The 17,144-nt window shown below is 43.0% G+C and overlaps 1 protein-coding gene across 1 annotated transcript in view; it reads left to right on the top strand.

Annotated features, from left to right (window-relative positions):
• GABRA3 (gamma-aminobutyric acid type A receptor subunit alpha3) overlaps nucleotides 1-17,144 on the top strand; it is a gene marked incomplete at both ends in the record, with an annotated part of 137,598 nt that overhangs the window by 106,267 nt on the left and 14,187 nt on the right. The window contains 2 exons of the mRNA XM_082610645.1: nucleotides 11,697-11,849; nucleotides 15,950-16,161. Of these exons, the coding sequence (XP_082466771.1) occupies nucleotides 11,697-11,849; nucleotides 15,950-16,161 (365 nt within the window). The remainder of the gene's footprint in view (nucleotides 1-11,696; nucleotides 11,850-15,949; nucleotides 16,162-17,144) is intronic.

The raw sequence follows: 17,144 nt of genomic DNA, 5'->3' as shown, positions 1-17,144 counted from the left end.
GAACCCGTGTCCCCTGCATTAGCAGGCAGATTCGCAACCACTGTGCCACCAGGGAAGCCCAGTGATATATTTTTATTCAGATATAATTGACATTAGTTTCAAGTGTACAACATTATGATTCAATATTTGTATGTATTGTGAAATGATCACCACAGGAAGTCTAGTTAACGTCCATCACTATACATAGTTATAGAATTTTTTTCTTGTGATGAAAACTTTTAAGATCTACTCTCAACAGCTTTCAAATGTGCAGTATAGTATTTTAACTATAGTCACCATGCTGTACATAACACCCCAAGGACTTATTTACTTTATAACTGGAAGTTTGTACCTTCTGATTCCTTTCACCCATTTCACCTAACACCTACCCTTGGCTTCTGGCAACCACTAATCTATTCTTTGTATCTATGAGCTTGGTTTTTTGTTCATTTTGTTTTGTGTTTTGGATTCCACATATAAGTGAGATACAATATTTGTCTTGCTCTGTCTGACTTATTTCACTTAGCATAATGTCCTCAAGGTCCATCCATGTTGTTGCAAATGGCAAAAATTTCTTTGTTTTTATGGTTGAATAATATTCCATTGTATCTATATATACCACATCTTCTTTATCCATTCATCCATGGAGAGACACTTTGGTTGTTTCCATGTCTTGGCTATTGTAAATAATGCTGCAGTGAAGATGGAGGTGTATATATCTTTTTAAGCTAGTGTTCTCATTTTCTTCAGATAAATACCCATAAGTGGAATTGCTGGATCATAGAGTAATTCCATTTTTAATTTTTAAAAAAATATTTATTTATTTGGCTGCACTGGGTCTTAGTTGTGGCATGCAGGATCTTTTAGTTGCAGCATGTGAACTCTTAGTTGTGACATGTGGGACTTAGTTCCCTGACCAGGGATTGAAACCGGGCCCCCTGAATTGGGAGCTTGGAGTCTTAGCCACTGGACCACCAAGGAAGTCCCCCATTTTTTAATTTTTGAGGAAACTCCATACTGTTTTCCATAGTAGTTGCACCAGTATACATTCCCACCAAGAGTACATGAGGGTTTCCATTTCCACACATCCTCACCAACATTTGTTTTTTGTTGTTAGTTCTAAGTAGTTAGTAATAATATTTTAACAATTAGAATGGGCATATATTAATTATTATCTGTTTTAGTTTTACTCTAAATTTAAAAAGAAAATTAAAAGGCCATCATCTGAGGCCACAGCCAGCCTTCTTGACAATGATAAGTGTTGCTATCAGTGGGAAGCATAGCATTTCATTGTGAAACTCAATAATATCTTCATCTTACTGGATCATAATCCATTTAACCAATTACCTATGATTATTTTCTGTTTTTTTTTTTTTTTTTTTTTTTTTTTTTCCTGTACGCGGGCCTCTCACCGCTGTGGCCTCTCCCGTTGCGGAGCACAGGCTCCGGACACACAGGCTCCGCGGCCATGGCTCGCGGGCCCAGCCGCTCCGCGGCATGTGGGATCTTCCGGGATCGGGGCACGAACCCGTGTCCCCTGCATCGGCAGGCGGACTCTCAACCACTGCGCCACCAGGGAAGCCCTATTTTCTGTTTTAATGCTATAAAGAACACTGCAAAGACCTTCTTTTTCCATATAGCATTTTGTTCCTATGTAATTACTTGCCTAGGATAAAAACAAAATATTGAGATTGCTATTTCAGAAAGTAGACACATTTAAAAATTTTTTAATACATATTGACAAATTGCCATTCTAAAAGGTGAAACAGTTCACACTATCATTATCAGTGTATGAGCATGCCAGTTTCCCTTCACTCTTGGCAATGCAGATGTTATGGATTGAATTATGTCTCCCCAAAAGATATGTTGAAATCCTGCCCCCCAGTGCCTCAGAATGTGACCTTATTTGAAAATAGGGTTATTGCAGATATTAGATTATAATAGCAAATTAGTTTTGAAAACACGATACAGTGTACATCAGTAAACTATGCAGGTGTAAGAAGGAATGAGGAAGTTCAATGGGAATATCTGCAGGATATACTGTTGAGTGAAAATAGCAAATACAAAACCACCAAAGACTATAAGGATATATATTAGTATAGGAATAGTATTTCTAGAATATATACAAGAAGCTGTTAATTGTAGTTAAAGGAAGGAGAAATGAAATGGTTTGAAGGAGGTAGACTTTTTGCTGTATATTATTTGATACCCTTTGGTTTAGAAACCATATAAATATTACCTTACATAAATGTATATTGTTTTCATGTGACTATAAATTATGGGCATTCCTTTCAGAATTCTGATATGCTCCTCTATGTGGGGTCCAACATATTAATGGGAAGTTGGGCCAGAGAAAAACCCACAATCTGTGGGTGTTCTGTTTTGTATGAGTGGTTTTCACTCTGAAAGCTGTCAGTACTCAGCATGAAGTAGTTCTAAGCAGAGGGCTCCTGCTCTTTGCTCCAGATTCAAACAAGTGTTAAATAAATGAATGAAATTTCTCTAAGTTGGTGGCTAGTTCTTCACACTCTTCCCTACTTCAGCACTGACTCCATTTTCCCTTATTTGCAATATTTACATTAATTTTCTAAGAGGAGCCTGATCTTATTTTTGCATCTTTCCTAGAAATTTGACCATTTGTTAGAAAAACTCTCATTACTGTCATTGTGTATATTATTTGTTTAGACTTGGAACATAGGTAACTGAAGACAAATCAGAAAATAAGAGCAGTGTGGCGGGTGTGTTTTGACCCACCTGCAGATGCCATTCTGTGGGCGGGGGGGGGGGCGCCCAAACCCCATGACTGCTTAGCCAGAGCAGCAGTTGACCCCTGAGGTCACCATTCTGGTGCAGTGAGGCAACAGCCACCAAGGGACGTGGCCCTATTGCATAGCTCACTGCCACTGGAAGAGGGCTCTGCTGGAGTTCTGCAGTTGGCTTGAGCTCCGCTGTTGGGTAGGGCTTTTGTATCTACTCCTCTGTATGCCAGAGCTGTGGGCTGCTCTCAGAGGTTGGGTTCCCTTGCAGTTGAATTTAGACTGCTGACTGTATTTTTGGTCAGGCGATGATGCTGGCAGGGGACCTGATACCACCTCCAAGATTCACACAATGTTGGCTATAAGTTATGCCATATTCCTTTGTGCTAGCTGACCCCAAATTATCTGGCCCTGCCAATTCCCAGAGCATTCCCCATGAGGCAAACCAGAAGTGGGCCTCCAGGGGAATGCCTAGGAAACCTGGATATCTGCCTTGGGTTCTCATTTCCCCACTGGAGAAACCATAGACTCAGAGGTACCCTCTAGGTGCTGCACTGAGCTGGCCTGGGGGAGGGAAGAAGGCGACAAATTGATACCACTTCTGTTATCCTTCTAATATCACTTTTCTTGGTTTTCATGCCCTGGATGGGTGCTGCTTCAGTTTTACTTCTTAGATCTGGGGTTTTCACAAAGGTGTTCTCTTCCTTGGGTAGCTGCTAAACCATATTTTTGTGACAGGGTACTAGAGCCGGGGCTGTCCTATTCCACCACCTTGCTGATCTTAAATCACTCTCTTTGCTTCTTTGGAAGAGAAACAACAAGATAGAAATCGAAGGAAAGAAGGATAGAAAAGGAGAGGCTTAAGAAAATATATTCAGTTATTTAAAACAATGGCTAATTTGATAAGCTTTTGAAAAGTCCACTTGCTTTCCTTTCATATCTACAGAATATAACTTATATAAAATATATAATAAATATTATTCATAAATATTAACTATTTTACATGATCAGATATAGGATTAATAGACAGGAAGGAATTCAGGGGTGTGAGACTAATATGCGGAAGGGGAGGAAATTCCCCAAGCTAATCAAAGTCCAACTATTGTTAAAAATAAATCTTCAGTGCCTCCTCAGCTGAGAAAAAGAGTGAACAGAAGGACAGGGAAAGAAAGCAGTTGAAATGTACACAGATAGGAGAGAGGGGAAGAAGGAGGAGAGAAGGGGAGGGGGTGGGGAACAAAGAAAGAAATAAAAGGATTGAAAAAGCAGCAGAGAGAAAAAAAAGCAACCCCAATGTTATAATGAAGAAATTCTACAATTTTGTATGATAATTCTTTGCTAAATTAAAACTAAGCCTACTTGTATTTTTCATGTTCACATAAACAAGCTAGAATGTGAATACACACACAATATGGATTGTATATTGAGCTGTGGCTAACCAGATGGTGCTTCCTAGGCTTAGGTACAAGGGAGTGGGTGAGGTAGGAAAGTGGGAAATTGCCTCATTTGGGAGACATACTGAAACCAAATGGGGGCAGAGAGAGAGAGAGAGAGAGAGAGAGAGGTGAAAAATAAGAAGCTCTAATGAGAAGGGTAGTAGAGCAATCAGATTGCATGGACCTTTGGAGACTCTTTGGGGAAATTTGCCTTTTACTCTTTGAGAGATGGGAAACTATTGGGGAGCCTTAAGCAAAAGAAAGACTGAATCTGACTTTTATTATAATAGACTCATTTTGGCTGGTACGCTAAGAATGCGTTGTAGGGGACAAGTATAGAGGCAAGGCACGTTAGGAAGCTATTACAGTACTCTTAAGTAAGAGATGATGGTAGCTTAGTCCAAAGTGGTAACAGCGGAAGTGGTGAGAAATGCTCAAATTATAAATATATGTTGAAGAACTGTCAATGTATCTGTGTCCATGTCTGCATTTGTGTATGCACGCATGGAAACATGCACGAGGGAGGGAGAGGGAGCGGTCGATGATGTTGAAGATTTTGAAGAATTTTGATTTGTGCTCCTGAGAGCTACCATTTACTGAGATAGGAAAATCTGTTGGAAGGGATAGTTTGGAGGGGGTAGGAAATGGAGACAGTAAGAGCTAAGGTTTGGACATGTTAGGTCAAGATACCTATTAGATCCCCAAGTGTGATATCTAATGGGTAATGGAATATATAGGTGTAGAGCATTATAGGGAACCCTAGGTTTGCCATATCAAAGTACCATAAACTGAATGGCTTAAAACAACAGAGATTTATGTCTCCTAGTTCTGGAGGCTAGAAGTCTGAAGCCAAGGTGCTGGCTGGGTTGGTTCCTTCTGGAGGCTCCTTTTATACAGAAGAGGGGGAGGGGGAGGAGTCCACTGTAGTGCTGACCAATGACTGAGCAGGACCACTGACGGGTCGCTCATTGACAGTTGCTCATCTGGGGGAGGGGCCCACTGCAACACCAACAAATGGCTGAGCGGGGCTGCTATAGCTCACGCCTGCCCCACCACTATTACAATTCCCCACTGTCAATGTCCATTCCACAGTCTTGTGGGGAAAGGGGTAACGATTTTTCTGGCTACTTCCCACTGAACAGGGGAGATGAGGGGGTGATTGTGAAATTGGAGTTGATCAGCTTTGGGTCAAGAATATTCCTTAAAAATGTTAGTAAGCCATACAATTCTTTTTATCTACAACTATTTGAACCTGATGAAGTTCCTTCTACAATGAAATTTTAACCTCAATACTTATTCTTCTTGAAGAGCAACCTTAAGTCTTCTAAGGGTTCATAAACCCATTGCTCTCTAGGCCTCTCAGGAGTTGGGTCATTTTCTGATGACAGTGGTGCTGCTTTAACCCGAGTGTGATGAATCCATGGCTTTACTCCAGCTAACTTGACAGATGAGTGTGTGGTAAGTAATATCACATGTGGTCCTGTCCACCTTGCGGTCAGCTGGCACTCAGTCCCTTGTTTCCTCCAGGTTTTAAGGAGGACTCAGTTTCTGGGCTGGAAAGGATGTAACATTACCTCAGTTGTATGGACACACCTGCTGGCAACAAACTCATGAACAGAGGTTAGTATAGTGCCCAGAGCTTTAACATAATTGGCAACTGCTAGATCTTTCAGAGCATTTATAGATTCTCCCACCCGGGCAGACACCTGGAATGGCCTACCGTACAATATTGCAAAGGGGCTTAATTTAAGCCTGCTTCTGGGAGCCACTCTGATCCATAGCAGGGCAACTGGCAAGGCCTTATCCCAAGTTAAATTAGTCTCTTGACATATTTTAGCAATGCTCCTTTTTAATGTATAATTCATTTTCTCGGTTTTTCCTGTTGATTTTAGTCTCCAGGATGAATGTAGCATCCAATTCATTTGCAGTGCTTTAGACATTTGTTGGGTTATGCTAGAGACAAAAGCAGGCCCATTATCACTTTGAAGGGAGTTAGGCACTCCAGATCAGGGGATAATGTCCTTAAGGAGGACTCTAACCACTTTGGAGGCTTTTTCTGTCCTGGGGCGATATGCCTCCACCCATCCTGAAAAAGTATCCATAAATACTAGCAGGTACCTGAGATTTCCTGTGGCTCAAGGCATTTGAGTAAAGTCTATTTGCCAGTCCTCGGTGGGGTAGGTTCCTCTGTGCTGAGTCCCCATCTGGGGAAGTGTGACAGCAGTTTCTGTGTTATTTTTAGCATAAATCATGCAATTTTGAGTGACTTGCTGGATGGCCCTTTGTAGGTTAGGCCCCATTATATATCTTTAAATCTGTTGTAAGGTGGCATCTCTCCCATAATGGGTACTATTATGAATGTGCTGCAGCACAGTGTCCAAGAGGCCCTCAGGAATCAAAATAATTCCTTGTACTTTACAGTTCTAGCCAAGTGAGGTGTGATCAAGAGTGAAACCCCATTCTTTGGCTCTCTCCTTCTCCTTTCCTGAATACACTGGCTGGTATTTTGACAAGTCGATCTGTGGGAGAAGTGACCATATCATGGATTGTTAACCCCATTCCTTTGCTGCTTTCTTTGCAGCTTGGTCAGCTAACTGACTGCCCTTTATTATATGAGTCTCACCCTTCTGGTGGCCTGGGCAGTGCATTACAACCACTTGTGAGGGCTTATGGACTGCTTCTAATAGTGACAGGATTTCAGAAGCATGTTTTATGTCTTTATTGTTTGAAATGAGAAGCCCCCTTTCTTTCCAGTTTGCCCCATGAGCATGCACCACAGAGAATGCATAGTGAGAGTCTGTGTATATATTTACTTGCTTCCCTTTAGCGAGGAGCAGGGCTGTTGTCAGAGCAATGATTTCTACCTTCTGAGCTGAGCTCCCTGGGGGAAGGGCTTTTGCTTCAACAATCCTTTCAAGGTTTACCATCACATACCTAGTGCATCACCTACTTTGGTCCATGAAGCTGCTTCCATTGGTGAACAATTCCATATCTGGCTCAGCCAAGGTCTGTTAGAATACACTAGCTTGATGACGTGTAGGCAGTCGTGCTCTGGGGATTGTGCAACATCAATTGGGAGAAATGTGGCTGGATTTAGGGCTGAAGTGACCTGAAGTCTCACGTTGGGATTGTCCAGGAGAATAGCTTGGACTTTCCCATTCTCTCCGAAGTCAGCCAATAGCCCCCTTTCTGCTCCAGTAAAGAAAGGACATGATGGGCTTCCCTGGTGGCACAGTGGTTGAGAGTCCGCCTGCCGATGCAGGGGACACGGGTTCGTGCCCCAGTCCAGGAAGATCTCACATGCCGTGGAGCGGCTGGGCCCGTGAGCCATGGCCACTGAGCCTGTGCGTCCGGAGCCTGTGCTCCGCAACGGGAGAGGCCACAACAGTGAGAGGGCTGCATACTGCAAATACAAACAAACAAACAAAAAAAGCAAATGAACACAAAACAAAAGCAAATGAATCAGTTCACAAATCAGGTAGAGTCCAACAGCGATTCCCCTCTCCAACAGGGTACCCCAATCAAATGAACAAATTGGCTTGTCCCTTAGAGCAAAAGCCCAAATTGAGAGGGGAAAATGTTCCCGGTTGTACACACCAGAGTGACTTACCCTACTATATGGAGCCCATCGGCTCCCAAATGTTGGTTCCTTGCTCCAACTGCCAAGCGCTGGGGCAGCTGGTGCCACTTCAGGGAATTTTGAAGAGAAGATCCTCAGGACATGTGGTCCCAGCAGCTGCTAGGGCCTTACCCAAAAATTCCCCAACCTGGGCTGGCTGGCCACAAGCAGCAAGGCTCCTGGCTAGCTTTGCCAAAAATTTGTTACCAAGCCCAAGCTCATTCTGCTTGCCACACGACAGGCCAATAAATCAGGAGATCAGTTGTTGGAGCAAGGAATAACAACCAATGGTTGAGTGGGACCACTAACGGTAGTTTGTTGACAGTTGACTGCTAATGGTTGCTTGCTTGGGGAGGAGCCCACTGTGACACCAACCAATGGCTGAGCGGGGCTGCTATAGCTTGTACCTGCCCCGCCCCTATTACACTCTCTGCCTCTGTCATCACACATCTCCCTGTGTCTCTCTCTTCTTTTGAAAAGAGAGCATCAGTCATAGTGTATTAGGTCCCATCCTACTCCAGTATGACCTCATCTTAACTAGCTATATCTGCAACAAGCCTCTTTTTAAAGAAGGTCACATTTTGAGGTATTCAGGGTACGAATTCACCATATCTTTCCAGGAGACATAGTTCAACCCATAACAAGTAGGAAGCCCAGGCAGAAAATATACATTGGGGCATTATCAAAATTGAAGATATTATTTAAAGATACAGGCCTGGATAAGAATGCCAAGGGAGTAAGACAGGAAAGAGTACTGAGTCATGACAATCTCAAATGTTGAGAATTTAAAGGAACCAGCAAAGGATATTGGACAGGTCATGATGTAAGAGGGAAACCAGAAGAGCAACATGGCCTAGAAGTTTGGTGAAGAGATTCATTCCAGGAGGATGGAGTGCTCAATATGTAAAACGCTTCTGACAAATCCAGCATAATTTGATAATTATAATTAACTGATAATTAACTATTGGATTACAGAGTTGATGGGAGGGTATAAAGTTAATACTCCAAAAACACTCAAAGTTGTTTGTTATACAGTAAGAGCTTAACACGTGTTCACTCTTATTTTGAAGAGGGGTGATGTAGGCCAGCCCATATTCTGCTATGTGAACTTTAGGTTTTAACCCAATAAATTCATTCAAACAGCAGAGTGTAGTGGTTAGAAAGCATAAGCTGTGGAGCCAACCCATCTGGAGTTGAATTCAGGCTCTACTACTTACTAGCTGGGTAATCTTCTGCAAATTGCTCAGTCTCTCTTTGCCTCAGTTTATTGACCCATAAATGAGTATAACAATAGTACCGACCTCATAGGGTTATTGTGAAGATTAAATACTTTAAGAATGTTACATAGCAAATGCTATAGAAGAGATTATTTTTCATTATTATTATTATTATTATTATTATTAATTATTATTTACATGAGGACATTAATATATTTGAATGAACTCGTGTCAAAATTGCTCTGTTAAGCGTATATTTTTGTAATAAGGACAATGCGGGCACACTAATGGTCCCATCCCACCAACAGTCAGCGTCACAGTGGTCCCCACAGTGGCAGTTTCCCTGGGTCATTGTCCTCAGGACTGGCCTCGTTTATGTGCTCTCCCCATTTGCCCCAGCAGTTGCCACCCAAGGCCTGGAAGAGCAGTGTGCTGCAGCAGCCTCAGGCACACACACACATTGCAGCTTGTTGTCTTGGGTGAGTCTGAGTATGGGGTGTTTCAGGTCTCCATGCAGGCACACTGACAGGTAGACCAGCAGACTGGTGGAGATGGCAATGTTGTAACTGTGAATTTGGGAGACCCTCTGCTGGTGTGAAATGCCAGTTGAAGGTGCTACGGCTGGAACATTGTGACCTTGTAATAGGGGTGGTCGCTCATTGCATCTGATGTGCAAGGCCCCAGCACAGGCATTGTGAGGGCGCCTCTGGCAGCAAGGGGAGGCCAGGAAGCTGGGGTGTTTGCCCTCCCCAAGGTCAGGGAGGACAGGAAATGGCCCCGGAGGAAATAATGCAGCTGCCTGGCCTGCCTGCTCCTACCAAGCCGTCCCCGAGGTGGGGCAGTGCAAGCCTGGACAGACGAGCTGGCCGGGGCTACTGCACTAGGATACAGGATTTGACACTCTCCCCAAATAGTCTCTCCACGCCAGTACAGGGGACATTTGGTGCCCGGGCCTGGGGCCCAAGATGCCGGCCTCTGCCCACCCACATGCCAGGCATCTGCTACTGGATGGTGTGAACCCCTCAGATCGGCTGCTGTCCACGGCCCTGCAGTGCCCTCCTAGGATGTAACAGGGGCAGGGCAGGCGCACAGTGGTTAGCATGAGACCCTTGCCACGGGGGTCAGAGGGCCCACTCAGACAACAGTCAGCTCACAGGGGTCCTCGAGTCAGAGAGTGTGGTGAGAGTGTGGATGGCGGCCTTCTCCCCAGGCCCTCCAGGCTTTCTGGCCTCAGGGCAGTGGGTGAGCTGGGTGGCCTGGCAGGTAATCTAGGGGGCCTGGGGACAGGCTGAGGGCTGTGTCCCACAGAGCTCCAGAGCCCCCTCTACCACTGCCCACTGGCCAGGCTCAGGCCTTGAAGCAGCAGTGAACCTCTCCCCCATCCCCACCTCAGCAACGTAATAGTGGTGGCAATCTCCATTCGTCACAGTCCATGGAAGCGTCAGATTCTCTCCAGTTTAAATAAAATCCTGAGGGCCAGCTGGGTCCTGGGCGCCTGGCTCCGTCAGTAATGATGGCTGGGCAGGGTCTGGGGACCTGGCCCTAAGGGCACCACCAGCTGAGACCTGCCTTTTCAGCTGGGCCTGGGCACTGATGGGAGGACCCAGACTGGGTGCTGAATGAACATTCCCAGACAGGGTGACCGGCCTGCACAGTGCCCCCTCCTCTTAGCTAGGACCTGACCTCGGAGCCTTGGAACCTTGAACAAGTAAATCGAGTGGTAATGACATTGCTTTGCTTATGGGATTTGTTAAAAGCTGCAAGGAGGCATGGAGACCGAAATAAATGCCTCCCCTTCCTTTTCTTGTCAGAACAGAGAATAACATTTATTTTGGTGGAGGTTTACAGGAACATCATGACCTGACCATGACCTGACCTCAAGAACAAAGGATCTGACACCAAGAAGTTTGCAACAACTAACCACATCCCTCCCTCACCTTTCCTATAAAAGGGCTTTGTGGAAAGCTTTTGGGGAGTTCAGGGTTTTTAAGGCGTGAGCCACCTATCTCCTTGCATGGCCCTGCAATAATCCTTTCTTTGCTCCAGACTGCGACGTGTTTCAGTATTGTTTGGCCTCACTATGCATTGGGCACACAGACTTGCATTTGGTAACATTTTGGTAACATGACCATCTCACCCATGGCCCTGCAATAATCCTTTCTCTGCTCCAAACTCCAATGTTTTCATATTGTTTGGCCTCACTGTGCATTGGGCACACAGACTTTCATTTGGTAACAACGTGACCTAGGTGGACAGCTACAAGAACAAAGGATCCAACACTAAGAAGTTTGTAACAACTAACCACGCCCCTCCCTCACCTGACCTTTAAAAGAGCTTTGCTGAAAGCCTTTGGGGAGTTTGGGGTTTTTTAAGGCATGAGCTACCCATCTCCTTGCATGGCCCTGCAATAATCCTTTCTCTGCTCCAGACTCCGATGTGTTTCAGTATTGTTTGGCTTCACTGTGCATTGGGCACACAGACTTGCGTTTGGTAACATTTTCACCAAAAAATAAAAAACCCATCTCTGTACTACTTCATGATTATTAAAGAGATCTGGTTACGTGGACCTGAGAGGTGCTGCAATGTCTTGTTTTGAGTATAAGGTTAAGGAGCTCTGTGAACTGCATTGGGGCCCACCTTGATCCAACAATGTTTATTTGGCTGCATAATGTCTAATTTTACTCTCCAGGAGAATATGTCGTCATGACAACCCACTTCCATCTCAAGCGAAAAATTGGCTACTTTGTGATCCAGACCTACTTGCCATGTATCATGACTGTCATTCTGTCACAAGTGTCTTTCTGGCTCAACAGAGAGTCTGTCCCTGCCCGCACGGTCTTTGGTGAGTGTTGTTTTATGGAGAATGGGGCAGGGGCAGGGGTGAGGAAGGTGGAAGAACCATTACTGGAGTGAATGTGAGGAACACCTGAGCCCAGCATTAGTAACTAAGTCACTGGATCTTGGTGTTTCTAGCAACTGAATTCTTTAAAGGCAGTGGAAATAAGAGTGTTGGAGTATTAAGATTTACTGAAATGCTTCCTGTCTCAGTCAGGTTTGCTTCAGGAGCTGAAGAGGGATGGAGCCTTCAGTGAAAAGAAGAGGAAATTAGTGGGCAGAGCTAGAGAAAGTGAAGGGTGGGAAACGAAGCTGACAACAGAGAAGTAGATTGGGGCTTTCTTATGACCCATTTTTTTATAGGACCATCTGACTTTGCTGCTTCTCCTCTAGCCTTCTGAAAGTATGAATTATCTGATATTCAGTAAGAGCTATACAGAGTTTGAAGGTTTTTAAAATAGTACCTACAATTAGAGAAATTTTCTTCAATAGGAATTTACTGTTGTCTAGGAAGAGATTTACATGTCATTAGCACTTTTCCCTGGGAGAATTAAAACACATAAAACATTTTCTGCCTGTTTTTCCCACTGTAAGATTTTTTTTAGGAGATAAACATTAATTAACTCCTTTAATCTACTAAACTGTCTCCATGTACTTGGATACACTGAGTACTCACAAAGAAGACTTTTCTACCAATATTTCCTACTGATATCCTGAAGCTTTACTGTGTAGTTAGAGAGTAAATAATGTTGTTTCAGAAAGAAGAAGCATTTTAGATCAGGTAGAAGAGGAGACAGTAGTGGAGGAAGAGAAATAATAACCTGTAAAGTAAGAAAAAAGAAAAATAATTAGAAGGGTGTGATATCATAGAAGTCGAGAGGTGAGTGTTTCAAGAAGAAGGGAATAATCCTCTGGGGTGAATTCTGTGTGTTTAGGTAAAATGCAGATGAAAACTGTTGGGTATCATGATATGCTTGGTTGCTAGTTATTTGAAAAGAACAGTTCTAGTGGAGTTGGGGGAGCAGAATCTATATAGGAGTAGATTAAAGATGTGCAATTTTTGGAAATATTACAAACTAGATACCCTGAAAAATCTTCCGCTACAAAATCCTAAGAAAAGCAGATAAAATATAGAAAACACTCTTTTTTAATACCTGAACTCATAAGAAATGAAAGAAAATACTCAGTGGCCCAAATGGAAGAAGGAAGTGAAAACTGGAATGTTAATCACATGAGCTTATACTGTTGTAGCAGGAAAATGGATGGATAGATGGACTACTAGTCTTGGTAGATAAGAATTTGAGTTTTAAGGTTACACAAGAAAGACTTTTAGTCTGAGTGAAATTAAGGGTTAGAACTAGGACTGTCGTAGGCTTAATAGTGCCCCCCAATGATACCCATGTCCTAATCTCTGGAATTTGTGAATGTTAGCTTATATGGCAAGAAGGACTTTACAGATCTGAACTAAGTTAAGGGTTTTGAGATGGGGAGATTATCTTGCATTATCTCAAGCAACTTTAGTTGAGTGGGACAGACATTCATAATCAAAGAAGCATATTAGACTTTTAGAAGTGCTCAAAGGAAGTGAGGAGGGCAGTCACAAAAAGACTTTATAGAAGAGTCTTGAAAGAGAAGCACTGGGTGGCAGGCCTGGATCTCTTTGTTTGTTTGTTTGTTTGTTTTTTGTTTGTTTGTTTTTGTGGTACATGGGCCTCTCACTGTTGTGGCCTCTCCCATTGTGGAGCACAGGCTCTGGACGCACAGGCTCAGCGGCCATGGCTCACGGGCCCAGCCGCTCCGCGGCATGTGGGATCTTCCCGGACCAGGGCATGAACCCGTGTCCCCTGCATCGGCAGGTGGACTCTCAACCACTGCGCCACCAGGGAAGCCCCTGGATCTCTTTTAAAATGCCAAACATCTTTGTCCATCCATGAAGTGCCCCAAATTCTTGATTGAGGGTCCTACTAGCTCTGACTAGCTAAGAGCTCTTCACAAGATGACAGTTTTAATTAAGCCTTAGAGACTAGAGTTCTAAACATCTCTACTGAGATATGGCACAAAAATACTTGTGTTGTAACATAATTCCCTCCATCCATGCTTTGTTACTGCCATGAATGTGCGAGTGTGGACAATTGCATTTGCTGATAATCATAAATGAGATAACGTGTTTCTTCTGTGAATCACTTCTTGCTCCGTGTGATCAGAGGGTTACTGAGCCTTAGATCAATTCTCAGAATTTACCAGGCTACAAATTCAGATAGTTTGTTATGAGGTGCTAGCTGTATGGCTAATTCCTGACAGGGTTTAAAATGTGTTTTTTCTAACTCTCTGCCTAGTTTGTGCAAAGGTGCTCCTTTAGGATCTGTCTGCTGAAACTGTATTAAGTCTTTTCCAGTCTGGATTTTCATTTATATAGTAAATATGTAAGTAAGGTACTCAAGGAATCAAGATATGAAAGGAGGGTCCAGAGGCTGCAGCACACATGGCTGTCTCTCTGGGTAGAGTTAATAGTTAATAGGCCACATCTGCTTGCTTCTCTGTGTAACATCTCTCACCCCATTAGGACTACCTTCCATGCCCTATTTGACCCAGGCTCATGAGGGTCACATTCCCCACCTTCTTGAGGAATCAGAAAGAGGTTCTGACTATTCCTTCTTCCTCAATTCTGGATGATTTTGGGTACACAACTGCACCATCAAAATTCTGGGGGAGACAGTAGGGAATATTCATAGATGGGGAGAAAAAGGCAAGGAGAGATTAAAGAAGTTGCCCAAGATACAAAGCAAGTAAGTGGCAGAATTGAGGACTTCCTACTTCTAGTGTAGATATTCAAGACTAGAATACTCTTGCTAACAATTATAAAATTACTATTATTATTGTTAAAATGTGATTATAATTTAGACTACTATAATTAATTATATAATTATGGCAATACTATTGTTAATAACAACAGTAAAAATAAGAGTGATGTTAATTATAGAAGCTGCTATTTATTGAGTGAGTATTCTGTGCCAGATATTGTGCTGTGGGCTTTATGAACATCATCTATCTCATTTGATTCCCCAACAAATCTCTGAGTCTGGTATCATCACACACATTTTACACATGACAAAACTTAGAGGGGTAAAACACCTTGTTCAAGGTCATATTACAAGTAAGTGGGATTGCCAGAATTTGAGTCTATTTCAGTTTGACTCTAAAGCTCATATTGTTAACCACAACACTATATAGCTCATATGTATATCTAATATATGAACAGATTAGAAATAAATTTTTTAATAGAATTTAAAAGTGAATAAAAGAAAGCCTTAAATTTAGGTTAATAAACACCACCAAGAAAAAGAAGCAATCCATTTAAAAGCAAGCTGTGGTTTGTCAAAAACTCATAAGAAACAGTTGTTAGAATAGTTTTAGTTGTTCACAAATTCAGTAGGACCTAGACTGTGATGCAGCTGAAGAACAATTTTCCGCAATAGTTTGTTGTGTTATTAGGAGAATAGTGTCCACAATAAGGGAAATGAAACTCCTACTAAGCTCAGACCATGTCCTGAGTCTTGGGCTCAGTTCTGGTCTGTTCAGAAGATAACTACCAGAATGGGGAAGGAGGAGAAACGAAAGAAGGAACTGGCCATGTTCTGGAGATGAACAGACACACAAGGAACTATGGCCACCCTCTCCAACTCTCTGAAGTCCCATCCCAGAAATGAAGAAGCAGACTTTTCTTTCTTGTGTCGCCAGAGAGAGCTCTGAGATCAGTCAGTGGGTCAGGAGTTAGAGAAAGGCAGGTTTCAGTTCATAAGGTAGATTTTTCTAATTAGAAAGCTCTCTTACAATGAAATAGGTTACCTACTTTTCAATGGAAATGTTTAAGCAGAGGTTAGAGGACAACTTTTAAGTGCTATACTGGAGATTCCTATTCCTGTGATAATTGGGATGGGGTGGTTACTAGGTAGAACCATTCTGTTTTGACATTCTCTGGTTTTTACTTTAAAGGGGCCATTTTGGGTGGGGTGTAGCTCCTCCTTTCAAGCAGGAAGTTGGTGATATCATCAGATATGCTCTAAATGTCTTTCACTGGCAACTGGTTCTCATTTTCTCTCTCCCCAGGTGTCACCACTGTTCTCACCATGACCACCTTGAGTATCAGTGCCAGAAACTCCTTACCTAAAGTGGCATATGCGACGGCCATGGATTGGTTCATAGCCGTCTGTTATGCCTTTGTATTTTCTGCGCTGATTGAATTTGCCACTGTCAACTACTTCACAAAGCGGAGTTGGGCTTGGGAAGGCAAGAAGGTGCCAGAGGCCCTGGAAATGAAGGTAAGATACAGGAAGGGTGGGGGCTGGGAAGCACTCCCTGAGAGAACTGTATTGGAACCAGGAGTGGGCAGCCTGCAGCCTGTGGGAACTGGCCAGGGCTGTGTGCTATTCACTGGGGTCATCAATCCAATTCTCAACTGGAGTGCTTCTTGGCAGTGTGGAGTGTTTGCTGGGGGCAAATAAAAGAGGGTAGGTATCATGGAGGGCTGATGTCTTGCAGTGAGGGATCAAACATAAGTGTGGTACTGCTGAACCCAAGGGGAACCTGTTGTACCCAGAAGAGTGGACTTTATCTTCAACCCAGAAAACAGTCTCTAGGGCCACTTCTACCCCTCACTTTTCCAGTATGTTCCCATTACCATCAAACAAAAGTGATCATCATTCCTTCTATGTCTTTGCTTATTTTTTACTCTCTACCTGGAATGTTCTTTTCTTATTTTGCTGCCTGATAAAGACCTGCTTAGTCTTTAAGACCCAGATGAAGTGCTATTTTCTCCATAGAATATTTCCAGAATCATGCAGATAACTTTAGCTTTTCTTGGGGTGGGGGGAGGGTGCTCATGTTATTAAGAGCATTTATTTGTATTAGAGTTATTTGTCTGCTTCCTCACTAGACTGAACTTCTTGAGGGCAGGGGCTTGTCTGCATTCTTTCTAACTAACTAGTATCCTTGCACAGCATCTGACTCATAGTAAAAGCTGAATAAATGTTAATTGGATTAGTAGATGGGAAGGAAGAAAAAAGAGAGAAAAAATGCCAGTAAACCACCTGGAATTGGTAAAAATAAAAACATGAATACAGTGAAATCAAGATTGTTGTCCTTGGCTGCTTTAAAAGCGTTCAGATCTCTAGCTCTAGATGAAGACTAACCCAAGATGCTAAAAGGAACTGGCAGATATGGTCCCAGAACCGTTGTAGTACTCTTTGAAGAATCATGGAGAAGAGAAAACATAATGAAGACTTTTCAAACCGGAGGAATAGAT

The sequence above is a fragment of the Mesoplodon mirus genome, assembly GCF_964341445.2.
Source record: "Mesoplodon mirus genome assembly, chromosome: X".
In the NCBI taxonomy this organism is placed as follows: Eukaryota; Metazoa; Chordata; class Mammalia; order Artiodactyla; family Ziphiidae; genus Mesoplodon; species Mesoplodon mirus.
The sequence above is the reverse complement of the archived record's forward strand: the minus strand, read 5'-3'. Positions and strand labels throughout refer to the sequence as shown.